The sequence below is a fragment of the Euprymna scolopes genome, chromosome 40 (assembly GCF_053919585.1).
Source record: "Euprymna scolopes isolate OS-2025 chromosome 40, ASM5391958v1, whole genome shotgun sequence".
Classification (NCBI taxonomy): domain Eukaryota; kingdom Metazoa; phylum Mollusca; class Cephalopoda; order Sepiida; family Sepiolidae; genus Euprymna; species Euprymna scolopes.
Window position 1 is genome coordinate 2,179,569 of NC_136521.1, and position 18,912 is coordinate 2,198,480.

General features: G+C 34.7%; 1 protein-coding gene across 1 annotated transcript; it reads right to left on the reverse strand.

Annotated features, from left to right (window-relative positions):
- Nucleotides 1–975: 975 nt before the first annotated feature.
- Nucleotides 976–16,614, reverse strand: LOC145265276 (S-crystallin SL20-1-like). The gene is made up of 6 exons (XM_080121056.1): nucleotides 16,112–16,614; nucleotides 12,335–12,430; nucleotides 11,637–11,752; nucleotides 6,123–6,176; nucleotides 4,417–4,524; nucleotides 976–1,140 (listed from the first exon to the last, which is right to left on the reverse strand). Exons 1-6 carry the CDS (start codon nucleotides 16,242–16,244, stop codon nucleotides 976–978), a joined length of 672 nt encoding a protein of 223 aa, XP_079977182.1. The 5' UTR covers nucleotides 16,245–16,614.
- Between the last annotated feature and the right edge of the window lie 2,298 nt (nucleotides 16,615–18,912).

An 18,912-nucleotide genomic window follows, 5' to 3' on the forward strand; every position in this document is an offset into this window, starting at 1 on the left:
ATATATATATATATATATATATATATATATATATATATATATATATATATATATATATATTGGTTTGTTTCACTCTTCCGGAGCATTGTATGAAAGCGACGATTTCAGGCTCATGGCGTTTCTCTGCATCCAGCTGCAGACTGTCGCCCGCTTATGGAGATACCTAGTTAACTCATCTTGCTTTTTCGATGTCACAAATCCAACTCACTAAACTTTACTCTGCTCATTCAAACTGGGATCCTTGACATGTCATTTCCGGTGCAAATTGATCGGTGACTTAGTTTAACATTTTCTGCACTTGCGATGCTCGCTCAATCTAATGGTTTTGACGATTCAATCTCTGTTGTGTACTCCGCTTTAAACATATAGATAGATAGATAGATAGATAGATAGATAGATCGACAGACAGACGGATACCAAGACAATTTATTATTTTACTCGCCGTTGCTTGGCGTCTACCTAACAGCGCGGCCGAGACACGACCAATGATGTAAGTAACTAATATATTCAGCGAATGTTACCGATGCATATCCGTCTACATCTCACATTTTTTTAAAGTTAATAAGGAAATAATTATTTAGTTTTTTAGTATCTCTCTTCAAATTTTCATTGAATACACTCAGCGAACAGCCCTTACTGACTTCTCAGGAAGAGAAGATTTATAAAACTTTCATTTCGCTTGTTGATTGTTAATTAATTGAAACATTACATACTTAATTAATTGAAACATTACATACTTAATTAATTGAAACATTACATACTTACACAAATGTTGATATGCCGTAAAATATACATACGATAACTGTAAAATATTTCACAGTTCCAAACTACAGCATATGAAAAAGAAAAAATAACAAACAATGGGATTTTTATTTAAAATAAGGTAATTATTTTATTTCTATAACAATGTATTTTATCTACATTGGGAAATCAGACATAGACATACTTCATGATTTACTGGATGCCGTGATATTTTTACCAGTTGGTGTTGCAACGGCTCTTCAGGTAACTGCAGATCTTGGGCTGGCTGGCGAATCGGTTGTAGAGAGCCATCAATTTAGGATAGCTGCTGAACATGTTCTGGTTCTCCCTGAACATGTTCTCCATGCAGCAGTAGAACATCATGTCGCACCACATCATCTGAAAAAATCGAAAAAAAAATTAAAAATTGATAATTAGAGTAAGCTTCCAATTAAAACATATACAAAGAGTGTGATAGTGCGCGGATGCGTGTAATATTTTCCTCAGCGTAAGCGTTGTGTCAGTTTGTATTGAAATTTTTAAGATTAAAAAGCCAGTATAAACCATATATTTTGTTTATATACATATTTTCTGCTTAATACTGAAATTTCGACGATACTACGAAAAGTTCCGTTTGATCTAAGATATTCTCTTCCCAATGAAGATGTTATATCGTCGAAACATACATATTAAACAAATAAATATTTATTAAAAAAAAACATTCTGAATTATACTGACCTCTATCACTAAGCATTTCAATTCAAATCATTGAGAAAAAAATCAATAATTTATTTTACGGAACCGACGCGTTACTCCTGATTCGAACATTTGAAAATAATACAATCGAAAATCACACGGATTATCTGATGACAAAAAAAAACACTGCTTCTATTTCAGAATATGATATATCGTTGTAATTAAGATTTAAAAGAATATATATTTTTTAATAAAACTGCGTTGTAGTAGCTTTTTGTATAACGTCTTCATCGGTAATAGAATATTGAAGATTACGCATACTTTACATTTCTAGTGGCCAACAAGAATGAATATAAACTGACAACGACACAAACAGATTGTATTCCCGATGTAGATGATATATCGCCGAAACTTAAATTTTAAACAAATAAATATTTATTTAAAAACATTCTTGTGTTCTTAGGAAAAGCATGTTTTTTTTTTTCAATTATATATCACCTTTCATTTTATATTAATTTATTTATTGCGGATTATTATTCTCATCGGTATTAGTTGTTGGATGAGAATAATAGTCCGCAATAAATAAATTTATATGAATAATACTCATCTCAATAATGAATTCTAATCAAAATAATATACGTACCTTCCATTTTATATTGTTTACGTGGAAGGTAGCGCATATCTAAACCCGAAAGCTCTGAATATAAGTATGTAGTGTCGTAATGACTAAGCGTGTAAATTTGGGTAAATTTTGGTTGTTTATAGGGACAGCAGAACAGAAATTTGTTTACATTTGATTTGAAGGCTACCGTGTTTTATCTAAAAAAGGGAAAAATAAATAGACGTGATGAAATGAATCCAAAAGAATCCGAAGAATGTTTGCATCGTGTTTTTTTATATATGAGATATACAAGGCGCCCTCAATAAGTTTACAAACTTGTATTGTACAGGTATTTAAAATTGTTGCAGACTCATAAAACTCAGTATGTTATTGCAATACATACTATGAGATGACTGACTAAATGAACAGCTACCGCAAGAATTGGATTACACCCTACTAAAGCATGATTATTACAGCTGATGAATTTTTAAAATGCAATCTGGATGTAAGGACACTTTGAAGAACAGTATGCAACAGAAATCTATGGAATCCTCCAGACTACTGGTAGACCATCTTGCATGAATCAAGCATCAGTTTTAGAGTAGTATAAGAGAATCAAGGAAGGCAGAGAGCCTATAAGGAATGATGAGAAGTATGGGAGAAGAATGTCAGAATACCAGAGGTGATTGGCCAAATAAAGAATCTCATGGATAAGAATAGTGCACATCTGGATGTCAGTGTTGGAACTGTACACGTAATTATTCACAAGGAACTGAAAATGCGGAAGATTTGCGAAAAGATTGTCATAAAAGTGCTCTGAGAGGATCATCCTCGTAACAGACTATTTGATCAAGTTGAGCATCAAGGCAGTTCCTCACCCTCCCTTTTAGTCTATTTTATGGAAAGATGCGAGTGAGCTATTGCCCAAGCAAACGAAAATGAAACAGTGGAATCACCGGGACCTGAAGCCATGACTTCAAATCGTTATGTGTCAGAACAGGCAAGTGAAAATGAAACAACGGAATCCTCGGGACCTGAAGCCATGACGTCAAATCGTTTATGAGTCAGACCAGGTAAGCGGCATCCCCAGGCTGGTGACGAACTGGGTTACCAGGTTGAAATACTTCAATAAAAGAGAAAGATAAACAAAACAAAGGCAGCCAGAAAGACGAACTGTGAAGAGACACGATTGTCATGTTTCGCAACCACCCCTGCCACTAACCCTTGCCTCTACTGCCGTCATTGTGTTGAAAAGTGTATATTAAATATTTCGTAAAATAAACTACGTCTTTTTTTATAAACAAAAGTGTACGTATTGATTGAAAACTGATTTAACTGTCCATTTTAATCGCTAGACGATCACAAAGCAGGCATTTACGTAACATCGAGACCTTGCTCCCTGTAACTGATGATTATTTCCTAAGCTCAAAAAACTTTAGAGGATGTTGTTATGAGACAATTAAGTAGATAAAAAAGGCTGTGACGAGGGTCATTGACTAACTCATACGAGAGAACTTCCACGGGGGCTTCTAGAAGTGCAAGCGCATTTCAACAAGTGCATTAAAACCGGGGTAGATTACCTCGAAAAGGATAAAAATATTATGTGTTCTATAAAAAAACTGACAATACCAAAAAAATCTGTAAACTTTTTTAAGGCACCTCGTATTTCTCCAATGGCTTTTCTTTATCTTTATTTTATTTCCGACTATGAGGACCAATGTACCATCCTTGTTTCGGTGGAAATATGACACAAAGCTAGAACAAATTCGATAAAATAGCCTTCCCATTAAAAACAAAGAAAACCATTGTTGTTAGCGGGGGGGGGGGGGCATTGCCGGTCCATGAAAATAGCGGACCCTGACAGTCCTGGTCAAAATTAAATCATCGGATATTGTCTGGCAATGACAGCAAAAACCACTGATTGTGATTGCCAGCACTGGTAGTTACTGGCGAGTCGTGCTTATTTGCATCGATTATTTCCAAATATATATATATATATATATATATATATATATATATATATATATATATATATATAGTAATTTATAAAATATATATGGCGATTAAGCTACACTGAATATTCTGCGTTTCATCCACTATAGGATTCGTCAGGCTTATGCGCGAATTCTGAGGTTGCTTCTTGTTTTTATATATGTTGAGGATTTTTAGTTAGCCAATCAGCTTTCTAGTATCCACCGCGCCCCTTCCTATCAGCCAATGGGCATGCATCTTATCGAACAAAGGATCTGTTTTAGAACTAGGTTAGTGGTTTAAGGTAGACGTTTTCCTTTTTTTCTTCTTTTTTTATATATATATATATATATACCTATGTGTACACACATACATACACATATATATATTAAAACTATAAAACGTACCTGGTCACCCATAAAGTACTGGCTACCACCATTGCGCATACACAGAGTCCTCTCCATGAAGGGCATTACGCGGTTGAAGGTATTCATGTATCTCCAGTACATGTAGTTCTGAAATAAAATAAAAAAACATGTACATATATATTACAGCCGATATTTATAATCAACATTTGTGAAAGTCAAAAGTATGTTTAAAAATTTTGTAAATGGTTTCATTTGGTTGTTTGTTTTACGGTATATCAACCATTTTCTGATTAGTTTATGTCTAATCTGTTTATTTCAATAATAGTTTTGTTTTCAGTTTTTTTTTTAATTTTAAATAAACAATTGACCTTTCGCTACCATTTAACACTATTTTTAAGGGGATCGTTAATTATAATTAGTTATTATTAGGAGTTTGAATATGAGTAATAATTGGTGCAAGTAGGCTGCTACGTTTAATAGTTTTGTTTGGAGTTTATATAGTGGAGCTTGAAGTGACCAGCCGATTGAAAATATAAATATATTACAGTCGTGGTTTGCAATATCGTTTTTGTAAATGTCAAAAAGGATTTGTTAAGTGTTTTGATTTGGTTGTTTTGCTTTTAGGTATATCGCCATATACATGTGCTATTTAATGCCAATCCGATCATTTTGGTAAAAAGGTTACACGTTGACACACTGCGCCACTAGATAGAGACTAAGTTAACTAGTATAAATGTTGGTGCACATGTCACAATAACACGGAGGCAAACGGAAAAATACCAACTGCAGGTGGCGGGATTGAAGTGGGGTGATTGGGGCAAAATTATGAATCTGAGGATTCTCTTGTTAGCATTGGTTTCCCCGATATTTTTTACAATCAGATTTTTTTTTAGAAAGATATCAGAGATGACGGGAGGGACCAAGTTGAGGTTGTTAGCATCCCAAGTAGCGATGGGACGATTACAATAATTTAACCGATCCTGATACAATTACCGATTTTGTATTAAATTTCCGATTCCGATACAATTACAGATCCCGATTCTTTATTAATATCTAACTATTTAACTATAAAGTAGCAATTTTATCCTGATAATCACATTTTAAATGTGCAGATATTTTCTCAAAAGTACAAACAGTCTTGTTGTGGGAGTTAAGTATAGATTTTAGTTTTACCGGTATTTTAAAATCAATAAATATTTTATTATTATTTACAGTAGTGGAAGTTTTTTTTTTAATTTAGTTAAAAAAAATAACAAACATAACCAAAGGAATCGTTTTGAGGATTGGAAAATAGACACAGTTTTTGCGATTTTGATAGCGATTCTAGTACCTCTCAAAATGTTGATTTTTTCGATTCTGTTTAATCCTCTCAATACTAATCCTAAGTAAAATGATTATTTATACGAATTGGATTCGAGCTTGGGACACTCAGGTCGACAATGTGTGTCGTTAACCACTAGACCACAATTATCACGCGGTGCTAGAAATATAGGTGTCAAAATATAGTAGGTGATGAGGTACTTAGTTGAGTTAGCATGATCGGATAGAAGATCCTTATTTAAATATTTCGAGGAAAACACCCTTCGTAGGACATGTGTTCGACTTTTAAACGTGTGGACTGGGCAATAGTGCAAACGTTTTTTCGTGTTTGAAACAATAAAATATTTAGTGTTTAATTTTAAGTAGAGCACATTTCGAATTAAATCAAAAAATAATGCATAGCTTTTACAAAAAAATATACTTACATCGTAATTACTACAGTTTCCTTCTCCGCCGAATCCGTAATCGTTCATGTTGTACTGGAAAAAATTAAATTAAATTAATAAAACCATAAAATATATCAATAAGATTACATTCGAGCAATTAACAGATTGACAGAAATTTATCCAGGAATTTATCAGATACTGCATAAGTGCAGATTTTCTTTTATGAACAACTTGGATTTCTTCAAGTCCAACGTTAACAAATTCCTAATGAACGGTCCCCTTCATCAAATCTACACACTAACGAACTGTACTTGAAATAACCCTTATCCCTGAGTGGCTTCCGGGCCTTGATAAGTGGTGACCACCGTGTAAAAAAACTGTAATAGATAACATCAAAGCATTGGTTAAGGTAAATGTGTGACGTCGCAGGATGAAACGAAGCGAATTATTCTCTATTGAGTAGATAAACTTAGGACTTTATAAAAAGAAAGTGAGAACATTTTTAACAATAAAAAAATGTAAATTAAATATTTTACACATCCGAACGTAACGACTTTTATTCTATAATTAGATAGGCACTCGACCAAGTTATCCGGAAATAGAAATCTTCTTCTTACTCTCTAGAAAGACATGATATGCCAGCTACCAGTTGACAAAAAGACGCCGGACGGAACACTATGGCTAAAAAGTTAAGTATTTTTTTAAACTAATCCTAAATGTTTTTTATGTCACCTTGTTTTTAAACTTGTTTTTTTGTCTTATTTATGTATTTTGTCTGTATTCTCCTGTCTTATCCGACACACCCCCAGGCTACAAAGTAAACGATAAAAACAAACAAAATGCCGGCAACTAACGATTAAAAAAATGCCGGAAATTATTCTCTATTGAGTAGATAAACATAGGACTTTATAAAAAAAAAGTAAGAACTTTTTTAACAATAAAAAAATATGTAAATTGAATATTTTACATAACGACTTTTATTCTATAGATAAAAGAATAAATAAATGAAAGAAATAAAAATACAACTCGGCAGTGTAGTGCAAATAAAATGCATTTTTTCGTGGTTCTTCCAAAACGACGCATTTCATTATTTTTCCAAAGTCATTTCCCATAAACATGTGCTTTTTTAAAAGTCTCTATACCTGCCACCTCTTGCTGGGGCGATCCAATAGTTTCTTACCCTCGTATTTACACGTGCACCTTCCCTCGTTACGCAGTCTGTTTCTCTCTCGAATACGTTGTGTATTTTTCTCTTTTTTTCTTGTGATGAAAGCTCAAGCACTATTGCTAATTTGCATACGGGTTTTGACGGCTGTTGCTGCTAATATTTTTGCTAGCCAGCTATCCTTTGGCTACTGCTGAGTATCTTACACGTACTTATACGCCCTCTGTTATAAATGGTAAGATCATTCTACTGTCATGGCAAATAACTCAATTCCTGCGTACAAACTGAAGGTTTAAGATCTGCTGTTATAGCTGGGAAGCTGGCACCCAGCGTACGAAGCTTCTTTTATAATTCAATGGGGCATCTCTTCTTATTTATACAACCTCTTTCAAACGGAGGATATCTCACTAGTCTCTTTCTATATTGTATCGTCATGTTGAAGGTGGGTGCCTAATCCAGTTCTAATCTCTCTTTTTCTTTTAAAACATCTACAGCAAGAACTCGATAAGATATAACCAGAACAAATAACGTATTTTATATATTTTTCTTCAATGAACAAAGATCCTTTCATAGAACATACTATGTGTGGAAACATTACCACATATTTGCTTCCTAACTAATTAAACATGTGACCTTCTTTTTAAACACATGCAGCAGGAACTCGACTAGATATTAGCAGAACAAGTAACGTTTTTTTATATCTATATCTTTTTTCTACCAGAGAACAAACTAAACTTAAATGAACAAAGATTCTTTCCTAGGACATACTACATGTGGAAACGATACTGCAGGTTTGCTTCCCAACCAATTACAACATATGTAACGAGTAATTGACACCTATGCAAATGACCAAGCTGTGGCTAGAGTGTGACATCACAATGGGATCAGAGGAAGAATATCTAATAAAGAGAAGGAACAACACGAGGGGAAGAGAGAAATGTTTAAGCATGTGTGGACACATCATAGTTTTTTTAATACCTGGCAGCACGACAATAACTTTAAAACAAGACGCAAGAGATTTATCTTTCGAAATTTTAACAGGATTTTCGAACGACTGTATATAGTGGAACAAATTACAGACATAGCAGTTGCTTATAGCTGATGATTAAGAAACAGTTAATTGTTCCTGAACGTAGAAATACGACCATAGTGTCATTCGTTTGGAAATAATAAGGCGGCTTAGTGTGGAAACGACTGGAAATAAATGTCTTTTCTTTCAAGTGAAAAACATATTTGTTGAATTTATTTTATTTTGGTTCTTTGCGAAACTTGGTGCACATGTAATTTTATATAGTTTTTTGCAGGTAAAATTCAAGTTTCACAATATATTTTTTTATTATTAAATTGTAAGGTGGAAGTACAGAACAGTTACAAAAAAAACCGTCCCGTCCCCATGTTAAGAATGACTTTCGAAATAATAGCGTTATTATTTCAGCTCGGTACCAAAAATAAATAAGTACCCGAAACTTTCATACCCAACGTCTGGTTTGAGTTAAAATGTAACAGCCACGGTACACATGTCCCTCTTCAAATCTAATATAAACAAATACTTTGTTAATCGTCTTTTTTATATCAAGTACACTTAAGTAATTATTTCACTCAAGTAATATGTATGCAATTTTTTGTGGGGGTAATATTTGGGTATATTTGGGTGTATACCTTTTAATGCTCAGAAATCACCCCTTAAGGAATTACCTTTTCTTTTTTGGGTGCGGATAAATTAATGTTATAATGTACCTATTTACAATGCCTCCCCACGGGGCAGGGTGGGTTTTTAACGCTGAGAAAAGGTACAGAAAATAAAAATTGTCTCAGTCATGAAGGATTTCTCCTCTACTGAAAGAGAACGAGAAATGGAAGTGCCGCATCTGAAGAACTGATACTACATTTTGATCTTGGCCAAAATACGACGCACGAAAATTAAATTGAGACTTGAAATCATTTCTTTTTCTTCTTTTTTCTTACAGTGACAATGACAGTGAATTGAAATACAGGGTGATCGATTTAAAAGTATCCCGATCACTCTATTTTCTCTAATTAATCTCTCTAATCGATTTTTTTTTTTCAGATTAACCTGCCCACTCAAAAGTAACTTTTTTTTTATTTTTTTACATGGAGGTAACCATTTATCGAGGCCCGGAGGTCACTCGAGGATAACGGTTATTGCGGGTACAGTAATCAAGGGATAGTATCGTGGTAATCGTTAGTGTTAAAGATTCGCTAAAGTGTCTTACTTAAGGGGACGGTTAGTGAGGAATTTGTTTATGTTGGACTTGAAAACATCCAAATTGATGTCAGGTGGGAAACAGGCAAACGGAAGAGAGTTCCACAGACTGCACGTCTAAGAAAGAAGCTTTGTTCATGGAATCTACGTTTTTATTTAGGTACAAATAAAGAGTGGGGAAAATTATTGATAGCCGTGTCAGCTACAGCTATATTTTTCCAGATAAGACGACTCACTTAAGAAGAGCCCGAGCAATCATTTTTCCAGATACAGCGACCCGCTTACAAGCAGCCCAATGTATCTCTCTAATGTTTTTTTTTTCAGATCAAGCAGCCCACTTAAAAGTAGTTTGATCTCTCTAATCTTTCTCTTAATGACCAACTGACACCACAAGACAAAATACAATTTATTTTCTAACAAGATGGCGCTACATGCCACACGTCTCACAGATCACTGACACGAGTTAATGACATGTTTACGGAAGAGATCCAATAACCAAAGAGTTATGGTCACCAGGTCCCCCGGATTTGTCATCATGTAATTTTTATCTTAGGGGTAATTTAAAACAAAAAGTGCATGCAAATAATCCTTACAATGTAGACCAACTAAAGGAGAACATTACCAACGCTATCAGGAGAATGACTAGAGAAGATGCACAAGCATGTTGGTAAACGTGCCCATAAATGCATAGATATCAATGGGGAGCACTTCCAAGATCTTTTATAACACTATAGGTAATTTAAACAATAGAAAAATGCCCCATCCCCTCTACTACATTTTTCTGTGCTATTTTGAAGTGGACCAGCCTGTATAAAAATCCCGTTATATTAATTACTAGCAGGCCGGTCGGCTATGGCCGGTCCTAAAATAAGCTTAAATATGATACTTTGATTAATGCACATTTCGTATTTATTATTATAATCTGTTGGGCCTAATATAGAGTAATTATTCAAAAGGTTAAAAGAGAAAAAAAAACGACTGATTACCAAGACTCGATACCAAAAGGTTTAGCTTAGGATTCACTTTTTTTGACGTTAATGCCTGAGCAATGAAGTAAATTCAATATTCTGTTTTACGTTTCACAATTTTGCACGGATTTTCCCCGGGTAAACCAAAATATAAAGTTTCACAGTAGTTCGAATATGTTAAGTTTATATATAAAGAGGTTTGTGTTTACCATAAACTTTTTTACGCAAATGTTACGCACGTATAAATCATGTAGAATATATGCGTGGATATAATAACACGTAATAGTTAAGTAAAAATGATCACTCAATGTGAAAACCGAAAAAAACTAAGAGGGAATTAATTAAAATGGATGTTTAAAAGAATATGCAAATAAGCTATATCTTTTGCAGATGAATGCAATTCCACAATCCATATATAACAAAGCCGTATTGTCTTGGTTAATAAATAGAAAAAAAAATTTTTAATATGAATATCAATATACAAAAATAATAAATGTATAGGAGTAGATGGAATACTGCTGTCATATCTGTGCAAGAGCTGCTAAAAACAGCCTATCCTGCCTTGACAGAGTACAAAATAGACTTCGTGGCTTAGTGGGGGATGCCCTTTTCTCTACCCTGCAACCTTTCTCCCACAGAAGAGACGTTGCGAGCTATCCTTGTTTTATCGTTATTTCCATGGTAGGTGATCGTCTGAACTCCAATCTCTGGTCCCCCCTCGCCAATCTTTCACGAAAAACACCCGTCTAGCTGAATCTACTGTGGAAAATTTCCCCCACTCTTTATCTGTGCCTAAATCAAAACGTGGATTCCATGAACAAAGCTTCTTTCTTAGAACTGCACGCCTGTGGAACTCTTCCGACCTGACAACAACTTGGATGGCTTCAAGTCAAACGTAAACAAATTCCTAATGAACCGCCCCCTTAAGTAAACACTTCATCCAATCTCCATACTGATGTACTGTACTTGTAATAACCCTTATCCCTGAGTTGCTTCCGGGCCTTGATAAGTGGTGACAACTGTGTAAAAAAAGAGTAAGGATTTTTCTTCGATTAATGATTAAACATGAACATGGCTTATTTACATTTAAGAATTTTTGTTAAAGGAAGACCTATGTTAACCATCAAATCATAGAGAAGTTTGCAATTCATAAAAAGTAACCGAAAGATTACTTAGATGTTAAAATAACAACTCACCCTAAAGTTTCCGTTCTTCCAGTGGTAGTACCTCATGTAATCGTGCATGATTTCATAGAAGCAATCGCTGATGTAGTCACATCTGAACATGTCCATGGGGCTCTTGGGGTAGAAATCTAGTTACAATAAATGCAAATAATTATTGTTAAACAGGTAATATGATAAACATACACGCCGCAATTTCAAAAGAAATATATAATTAGCTGAGAAATGTAACTCTTTGATGTATATGCATGAACTTGGTTTGAAATCTTGTTAGAATAACTGCAAATTATTATTGTCAAACATATAATAACCGTTCAATTCCGAAATTTCCAAAGAAATATATTGTTAGCACAGAATTATATCTTTTGATACACACACATGAGCAAAAAAAAAAAAAATCGGCCAAAGTGAAAGAAGGAAGAAATCGATTTTTCAATATTTTTCCTTGTATTTTTGTTAAGTTTAACCGAAAATTTCTATTTTGCAGATCATTATTATTATAGCATATAAGAATTAGGGGAAAAATTAATCCTAAAAATTGTAAGACCGCATCTTGGCGATGATATAAAAAACCGAATTGCAGGTTAAGGCAGTACAAAATGACCTATAAACAGACTTTTGATATTTTAAGAAAAGAAAATGTGAAAACATCTTTTTTCTGCAGTGAAGCAAAATTCTTGAAAAAGGACAATATTTTTGAAAATGTTACTTACTATGCTCGCGGGCCAAGTACCTGCAAATGGCCATGGTCTCGGGCATCATGTCTCCGTTGTCCATCTGCATACAGGGAAGATACTGACAGGGGAAATCTGGAAGACAGAAAATATAATAATAGAAAATATATATTTTATTCAACTTTATGACAAGAGAATAAACTGAAACTGATGAACCGATATAAATTGTTTAAAGAACTATTTATATATATATGTATATATATATATATATATATATATATATATATATATATATATATATATATATATATACAGCATAATGGAAATAGTATTCCGATAAAATAGAAAAATACAAATAAAAAAGAACAAACCGAGTTACGTGTGCATCAACGTTTCGTCTTTTTTTTTGAGACAGCCTCTGGATGAAGTCTCGAAATAAAGACGAAACTTTTATTAACGCATAACTCGCTTTGTTCCTTTTTAGTTTTATTTCTCTCTCTATCTCTTTCTTTCTCTCTTTCTCTCTCTCTCTCTCTCTCTATATATATATACATATATATACATATATATATATATATATATATATATATATATATATATATATATATATATATATATATATATATATGCACTAGCAATTCAGTCCGGCTTGGCTCGGGCCCTATTTACTGCTCATAACTTTATGTGCATATATATATATATATATATATATATATATATATATATATATATATATATATATATATAGTAGAACCTAAGCGAACACACACACACACACATATATATATATATATATATATATATATATATATATATATATAGTAGAACCTAAGCGAACACCCAACAGGTCAAGACATACTTATCAAGAAATCATCTCAACAACGAGACGCCATAAACTTTAACATTAAGACTTAAATTTTAAAGTAACCCCCTCCCCCACCCCCACATATCCCCTTCCCCCTCCATGTATCCGTATGCCCTCAGTCACACCAGAAATTAACTTCCTAGACCCTCCCCCACAAGTTCCTTAAACTCCAAAACTAAAACATTACCAACATACCAAGAACCCCCTCCCACTTTTCCCCCTTTTCTCCTTCCTCTTTTTCCCCGCTATTCTCGCACCCCTCCCCTGTTCACTCTTTCACTCTTTCATCCCATAACAACGAACAATTCTGTAAAAGTCTGAGGAAGCTACAAACGGCCAAAAAAAACGGCCGGGTAGCTGAAACAACAATGTAACTTAACTGAAATATACGGTAATAAAAAATAAAACGAATATATATATATTTATATAATTTAATTAATTTTTTTCGTTTGTTATTTTACGTCTGTATTTATAGGCAGAGTTTGAGGGTAACATGCAATGCAAATATCATATAAAACGGCAGATTTTCAGGAGTTTTCAAGTCGACCCTTCGGACGACGAATATCGAAAAATTGGACAAAAACATTAATTTCCTCACCCTCCACTTGCCACTTTTCTACAAGGTGGGGTTGCTTTTTTCGCCGATATTTTCGAAAGTCATACCCTTTGTTCGATTGTCCAGCCATTATTTAAACCTTCGTTACTTCAGTTTGCGATGGACGCAACAGCAAAAGCGCCAAGTGTTTTTTTTTTCACATTCTTTTCCTCCTTCTCGGTATGGGTTCAGGCCTGTCTTCATACTACAGCCCTTTTTTTGCTCAACACACACCTCCAAACACCCGGGCAAAGTCGGGCACATATGCTAGTCTATAATATAAAAAGCAGTTTGTATGTGTATGAATTGATTCCATAACCTTAATTATTCGATGCCTCCGTCCAGTCTCGCAAGGCAAAAGATGCCCCTGTAGGTATAGCTGCATGCGTAATTGTGAGGGTAGCGTAGGGATTTCCATCCAAACTCTCCTGAATCAGCACTGTTTGCGTACAGTGGCAAGGAACAGTCCAGGAAGACTGGAAACAATGCCGAGATAAACGGGGAACACATACAGCGCCTGGTAGTCCCAAATTTCACCCGTTTAGTACTGACCAGTTTCAACGTTGCTTAACTTCCATGATCCAGCGAGGACCTGATTTCAACCTGATTATACTGCTTATTATTGGACACCCTATATAAACATTACGGTACAGTTTACGTGTATTGTGCGGATAGGACTAAGGATATAGGCTCACTTAAATTATATTACCGCGTGATTTAATGTCAACTTCGGAGCAAAAAAATCTTACATATGTTTCTAGAAAAATATCAGAGGATAAAAAACAAATTGCCACATTATAAATCGATTTCACCATATAAAAGTATGGTTTTATTATGTTGTCACATATTGACATTAATATATAAGAATTATTAAACTACGTCCAAATTGAGCACTATAATAGAAATATAGATTAAAATTTTGCGAGTTCTCTTCCGTGCGTAATTTTACACATTCCTTCTTGTTTTTAATAATTAAAGTCCAGTGCTCATTTCTATCGGTGTGAAGACAATCTAATAGTTCGAGGTTTGGATTTGAATTGTTCTGATCGGTTGAATAGTAAAGTCAGCCGCACTGATCATTGTTCTAAGCATGTAACATATTTGTCTAGGGATAATAATAGATAAATACATAAGCTGGGACTGTCAACTAGATAGTTGACGATTCCAATATCATGCTAGGAAGAAGTGATAGTCTAGTCACATAGTAGAAAATTCATCCGCGCTGATCATTGTTGTAAACATGAAATATATCTGTCTGGAGATATTAACGTACAGAAGCTGGTGAACGGTGCGTATTCTCTCCTGATGACCTAATAATATATGTAACATGAAATACTCTAGCCCACAAAAAACCTTAGTATATAAAATTTTACGAGTGAATAAACTAAGAAATGCAATGAGATATCGCAGAATAAATGCGATAAACACAATTATATAAAAGTAAAGAATAAACTAAGATGAGAAAAGCCTTAGAAAGGCGTGTTTTCTCTCTTGACGCCCGACATTAATTTCATCCGAAATGGATTACTTCACAAGTGAAAACAGCTGATAAACATCAGTATATACAAATCTATAAGATAAGCTGTTTCTTTCAAAATACATCTTCTATTGTTCGCTTGCTTCATGGCGAGTTTCTGCAACTGTTCTGGTTGTAATATAATATAATATATATATATATATATATATATATATATATATATATATATATATATATATATATATAAGGCTGGGATGTACACTTACAATTTATTTAGTAATTTATAATATATGTATATATATATATATATATATATATATATATATATATATATATAAATTCCCGTTCACATACGCCTTTCAGGATAAAGCTAGAACCCAGAACTAGATAGAATCAAGCAATTGCATCGACAACGGACAACGCCAGACCCAAAGTGGGTTTCGGTGTACTGCATCTCATCAGTGACGTGCTCCGACATAGGCGCGAACCCAGGTCGTTGCACTCATGAAGTGTGCAATACTGACGACCTAAGTTATATATCTATCTATAATCTCCTCTTAATGTCTAATATATATATATATATATATATATATATATATATATATATATATATATATATATATATATATATATATATATATAGACTATACGCTGGGGCTGTACACTATATGGTTAAAGATTCTATCTCTGGCTAGTGATAGGTGCTAATCTAGCCACACTGTATAGCTGTGATACATCCAAACAGTATCTCGCTTGTAACCTTAGTACGATGCAATACCTAGCTAGCTATAGGGAATAACTAGAATACTGACTAACGCTCCGTCGGATGTGCTGTAATCTGTACTTAAAGAAAAAAAATCATTTAATATAGTGTCTTACCATTCCTGCAACGATCCCAGTCAGAGAATTCGTATCTTTTGTCCATGTATTTGACGCCAGCCATGGCCATCATCATGCGAAGGATCTCGGCACGTCCGCGGCCATTGAAGTAATGGAGGGTATAGTTAGGCATGATGATGTTGTTTACGGCTTGTGTGCTACCAAAAAAAAAACGGAGAACGAGTTGTTGTGGTTTGAGTGACTGTAAGTCTTCTCTGACGACCGAGAAACAAACCAACCACGTATTTATACTTTAAGGTTAATCAAGTTGTTAGTACTAATTAATAGGTAGACGCTAACCTGTCCAAGGACGTTCATTACGGATTCCCTCACTTAAAGGCACAGAATGTGATTTGCACTCTACGTGAATAATACAAATTGCAAGTTTTGTTTGGTGTTGACGAGCAACGGCGTCATCGTTAATGGTTTTTAAAGCAACATTACATTGTTTGATGGTGTACAATCTCTGCCCATCGTAGGTTGTTTCGTGTAGTCATTATAGTAAATTGGTCAAACGTTTATGCAGGTTAGTCGGTTCTCTACACCATATTATTCATCGTTTAAACACTCATTTTTGTGCGAATACAATGAGAAAAAACGCTCACATACTCATCTCTCTCTTTCTCTCTCTCTCTCTCTCTCTCTATATATATATATATATATATATATATATATATATCCATCTATCTATCTATTTATCTATATATTTATCTATCTATCATACAGAATATATAATAATCCCGTTGACACCCCGATTCTCGTCAGATCACCGGAGTTAAGCAACGTTGAGCCTGGCTAATACCAGATTGGTGACCATTTGGGAATTCTAGGCGCTGTATGTGCTCTCCGTTTATTTCAGAATTGCTTTTTTGTTTTTTTGTTTTTTGTTTTTTTTTAATTGTCACCCTGAACAAGCACAGTGCAACTTTAAAGTAGGGGCTACTATCGGGGACATAAGTTGCAGGGATAGTATGAAGGGATCTGAACAGCAAATGTCCGTTCACATTACACTTGAACTTCTGCATGTCAGTACAGTTGGGAAAGCAGAATCCCGGAAGGGAGTTCCACAGTCTAGCAGTTTGGGAAAAAAACTGCTGGAAGAGAAGGCGTTCTACATCTATGCATCTCTACTGTGTAGGGTGGGATGTAACTGTTTGGGGGGGGGTTGTCGGGGGTATTTACCTCGACGGGTTACAAGTGCTTGTAGTTCGTCAGAGCATGTACGATTAAAATACTTGTAGAACAGGCAGAAGAATGCAACATTTCGTCGATGGGACAGAGGCTGGAGCCTAGATGACAGTCCAGAGTTGTTTACTGTATTCCTCTATATACACTTCACTTGCCACTGATATTTAATAATGTCGGCCCAGGAGATGTGTGGTAGATATTGCGCACCTCCTGCCACAAAAGGTTAATGCGCAGGCACCCGTGGGCATCCATTATTAGCCAAGACTGAACGAGTCTTTTTTTAGCTTTTTATATGAAATGGAACTTAGTCTGTGTTTTTATGTGTGTGTGTGTGTGTGTGTGTGGGGGGGGGGTGTGTGTGACAGAGTCTGTTCCATATGAACTCGGAAGCGACTGTGTTGTTCTTTTTCAAATTCATACAGAGGTACTTGATCTGTTTAGGAGTGTTTATGTATGTTTTTTTTTATATAGGAAATCAAGTTCAGCTCAAAGATAAGTGTCTGCCTATACAATTTTCGTGTATGCTTGTGAAACATGAGCTCTTAAAGCAGAATCAGAGAAGAGGATTCTAAGCCATGGAAATGAGATGCTTCAGAAGACTGTTTGGCATCTCTTACAAAGACCACATAAAAAATGAGGGGGTCAAAAACAGAAAAAGGCAAGCCATTGGTCTATATGAAGATCTTCTCACTACAATCAGGAAGTGACACACTAAAATGGTTCGGTTAGGAAACATGAGTTGAGAGGCTTACCAAGACAGTGCTTCAGTCAGACGAGGGAAAAAATAAAGGAAGTTAGAAGAAGAAATGGGAAGAACAACGTCACAGAATGGACAGGATTGAAGCTGCGAGAGGCGGTCAAACGTGCGGAGGAAAGAGAAGGAGGGGCATGACTTGTTGAGATGTGATCTTCGGTATCCCAACAGCAACCGCCAAGGGGCAGGTGAAAAGTGTATCGGAAACCATCTTCTAAGTACCAACAATCGATATTCGATAAAATCAGATTAAAGAAGGAGATCCGATTTTGACAAAAGTTAACACATCTATACAACCTAACATAAAATTTGAGAAGTTTGATTATCACACAAACAGAAAGGCCAAGTCTATTAAATCACCTGCAGTTTTTTTTTAAGACAGGGGCGTGTTCGGAAAGAATATTTCTTCTTGGTGCACAATTGAACAATGATACTTAACCTTTGTACATTCAGTTTATTCAAGTCATTATGTAAGAAAAAAGCTTTCATATAATCAGCATTTGGTTCTTTGATGAGGCAGAAATGATGTCTAATTAAGTGTTTCTGTTTAAAAAAAAAATTAAATCTAAAGGAAAAAATCTTAAACCACATTAACTCGTTTCTAACAAGTCTGCTTATAAATATAGTTGCTCCCACTGCATGAACTTTACCCACTCCCTCTTCCAGTAACAAAGAAATAGCAATGTCCCAAAATCACTTTGAGGAGTGTAACTATTCAGTAGATATATAACCTTTACAAACGAACCCAGTAACATTAACTACCCACGCGGGATCGTAGAAATACCTGAATTAGGACTCAGGCGCGGTGCAAACCTTCTCGGTGTTGATGGGCCCAGTAGATCTTCCCATATCATCCGTC

Bases quoted from the DNA above. Each gene is read 5' to 3' on its own strand.
- LOC145265276 (XM_080121056.1), bottom strand. From the start codon at position 16,244: ATGCCTAACTATACCCTCCATTACTTCAATGGCCGCGGACGTGCCGAG. The intron at 12,431-16,111 runs GTAAGACACTAT...TCTGTCTTCCAG, and splicing joins CTGGGATCGTTGCAGGAATG to ATTTCCCCTGTCAGTATCTT. The intron at 4,525-6,122 runs GTAAGTATATTT...ATTTTATTTCAG, and splicing joins GAAACTGTAGTAATTACGAT to AACTACATGTACTGGAGATA.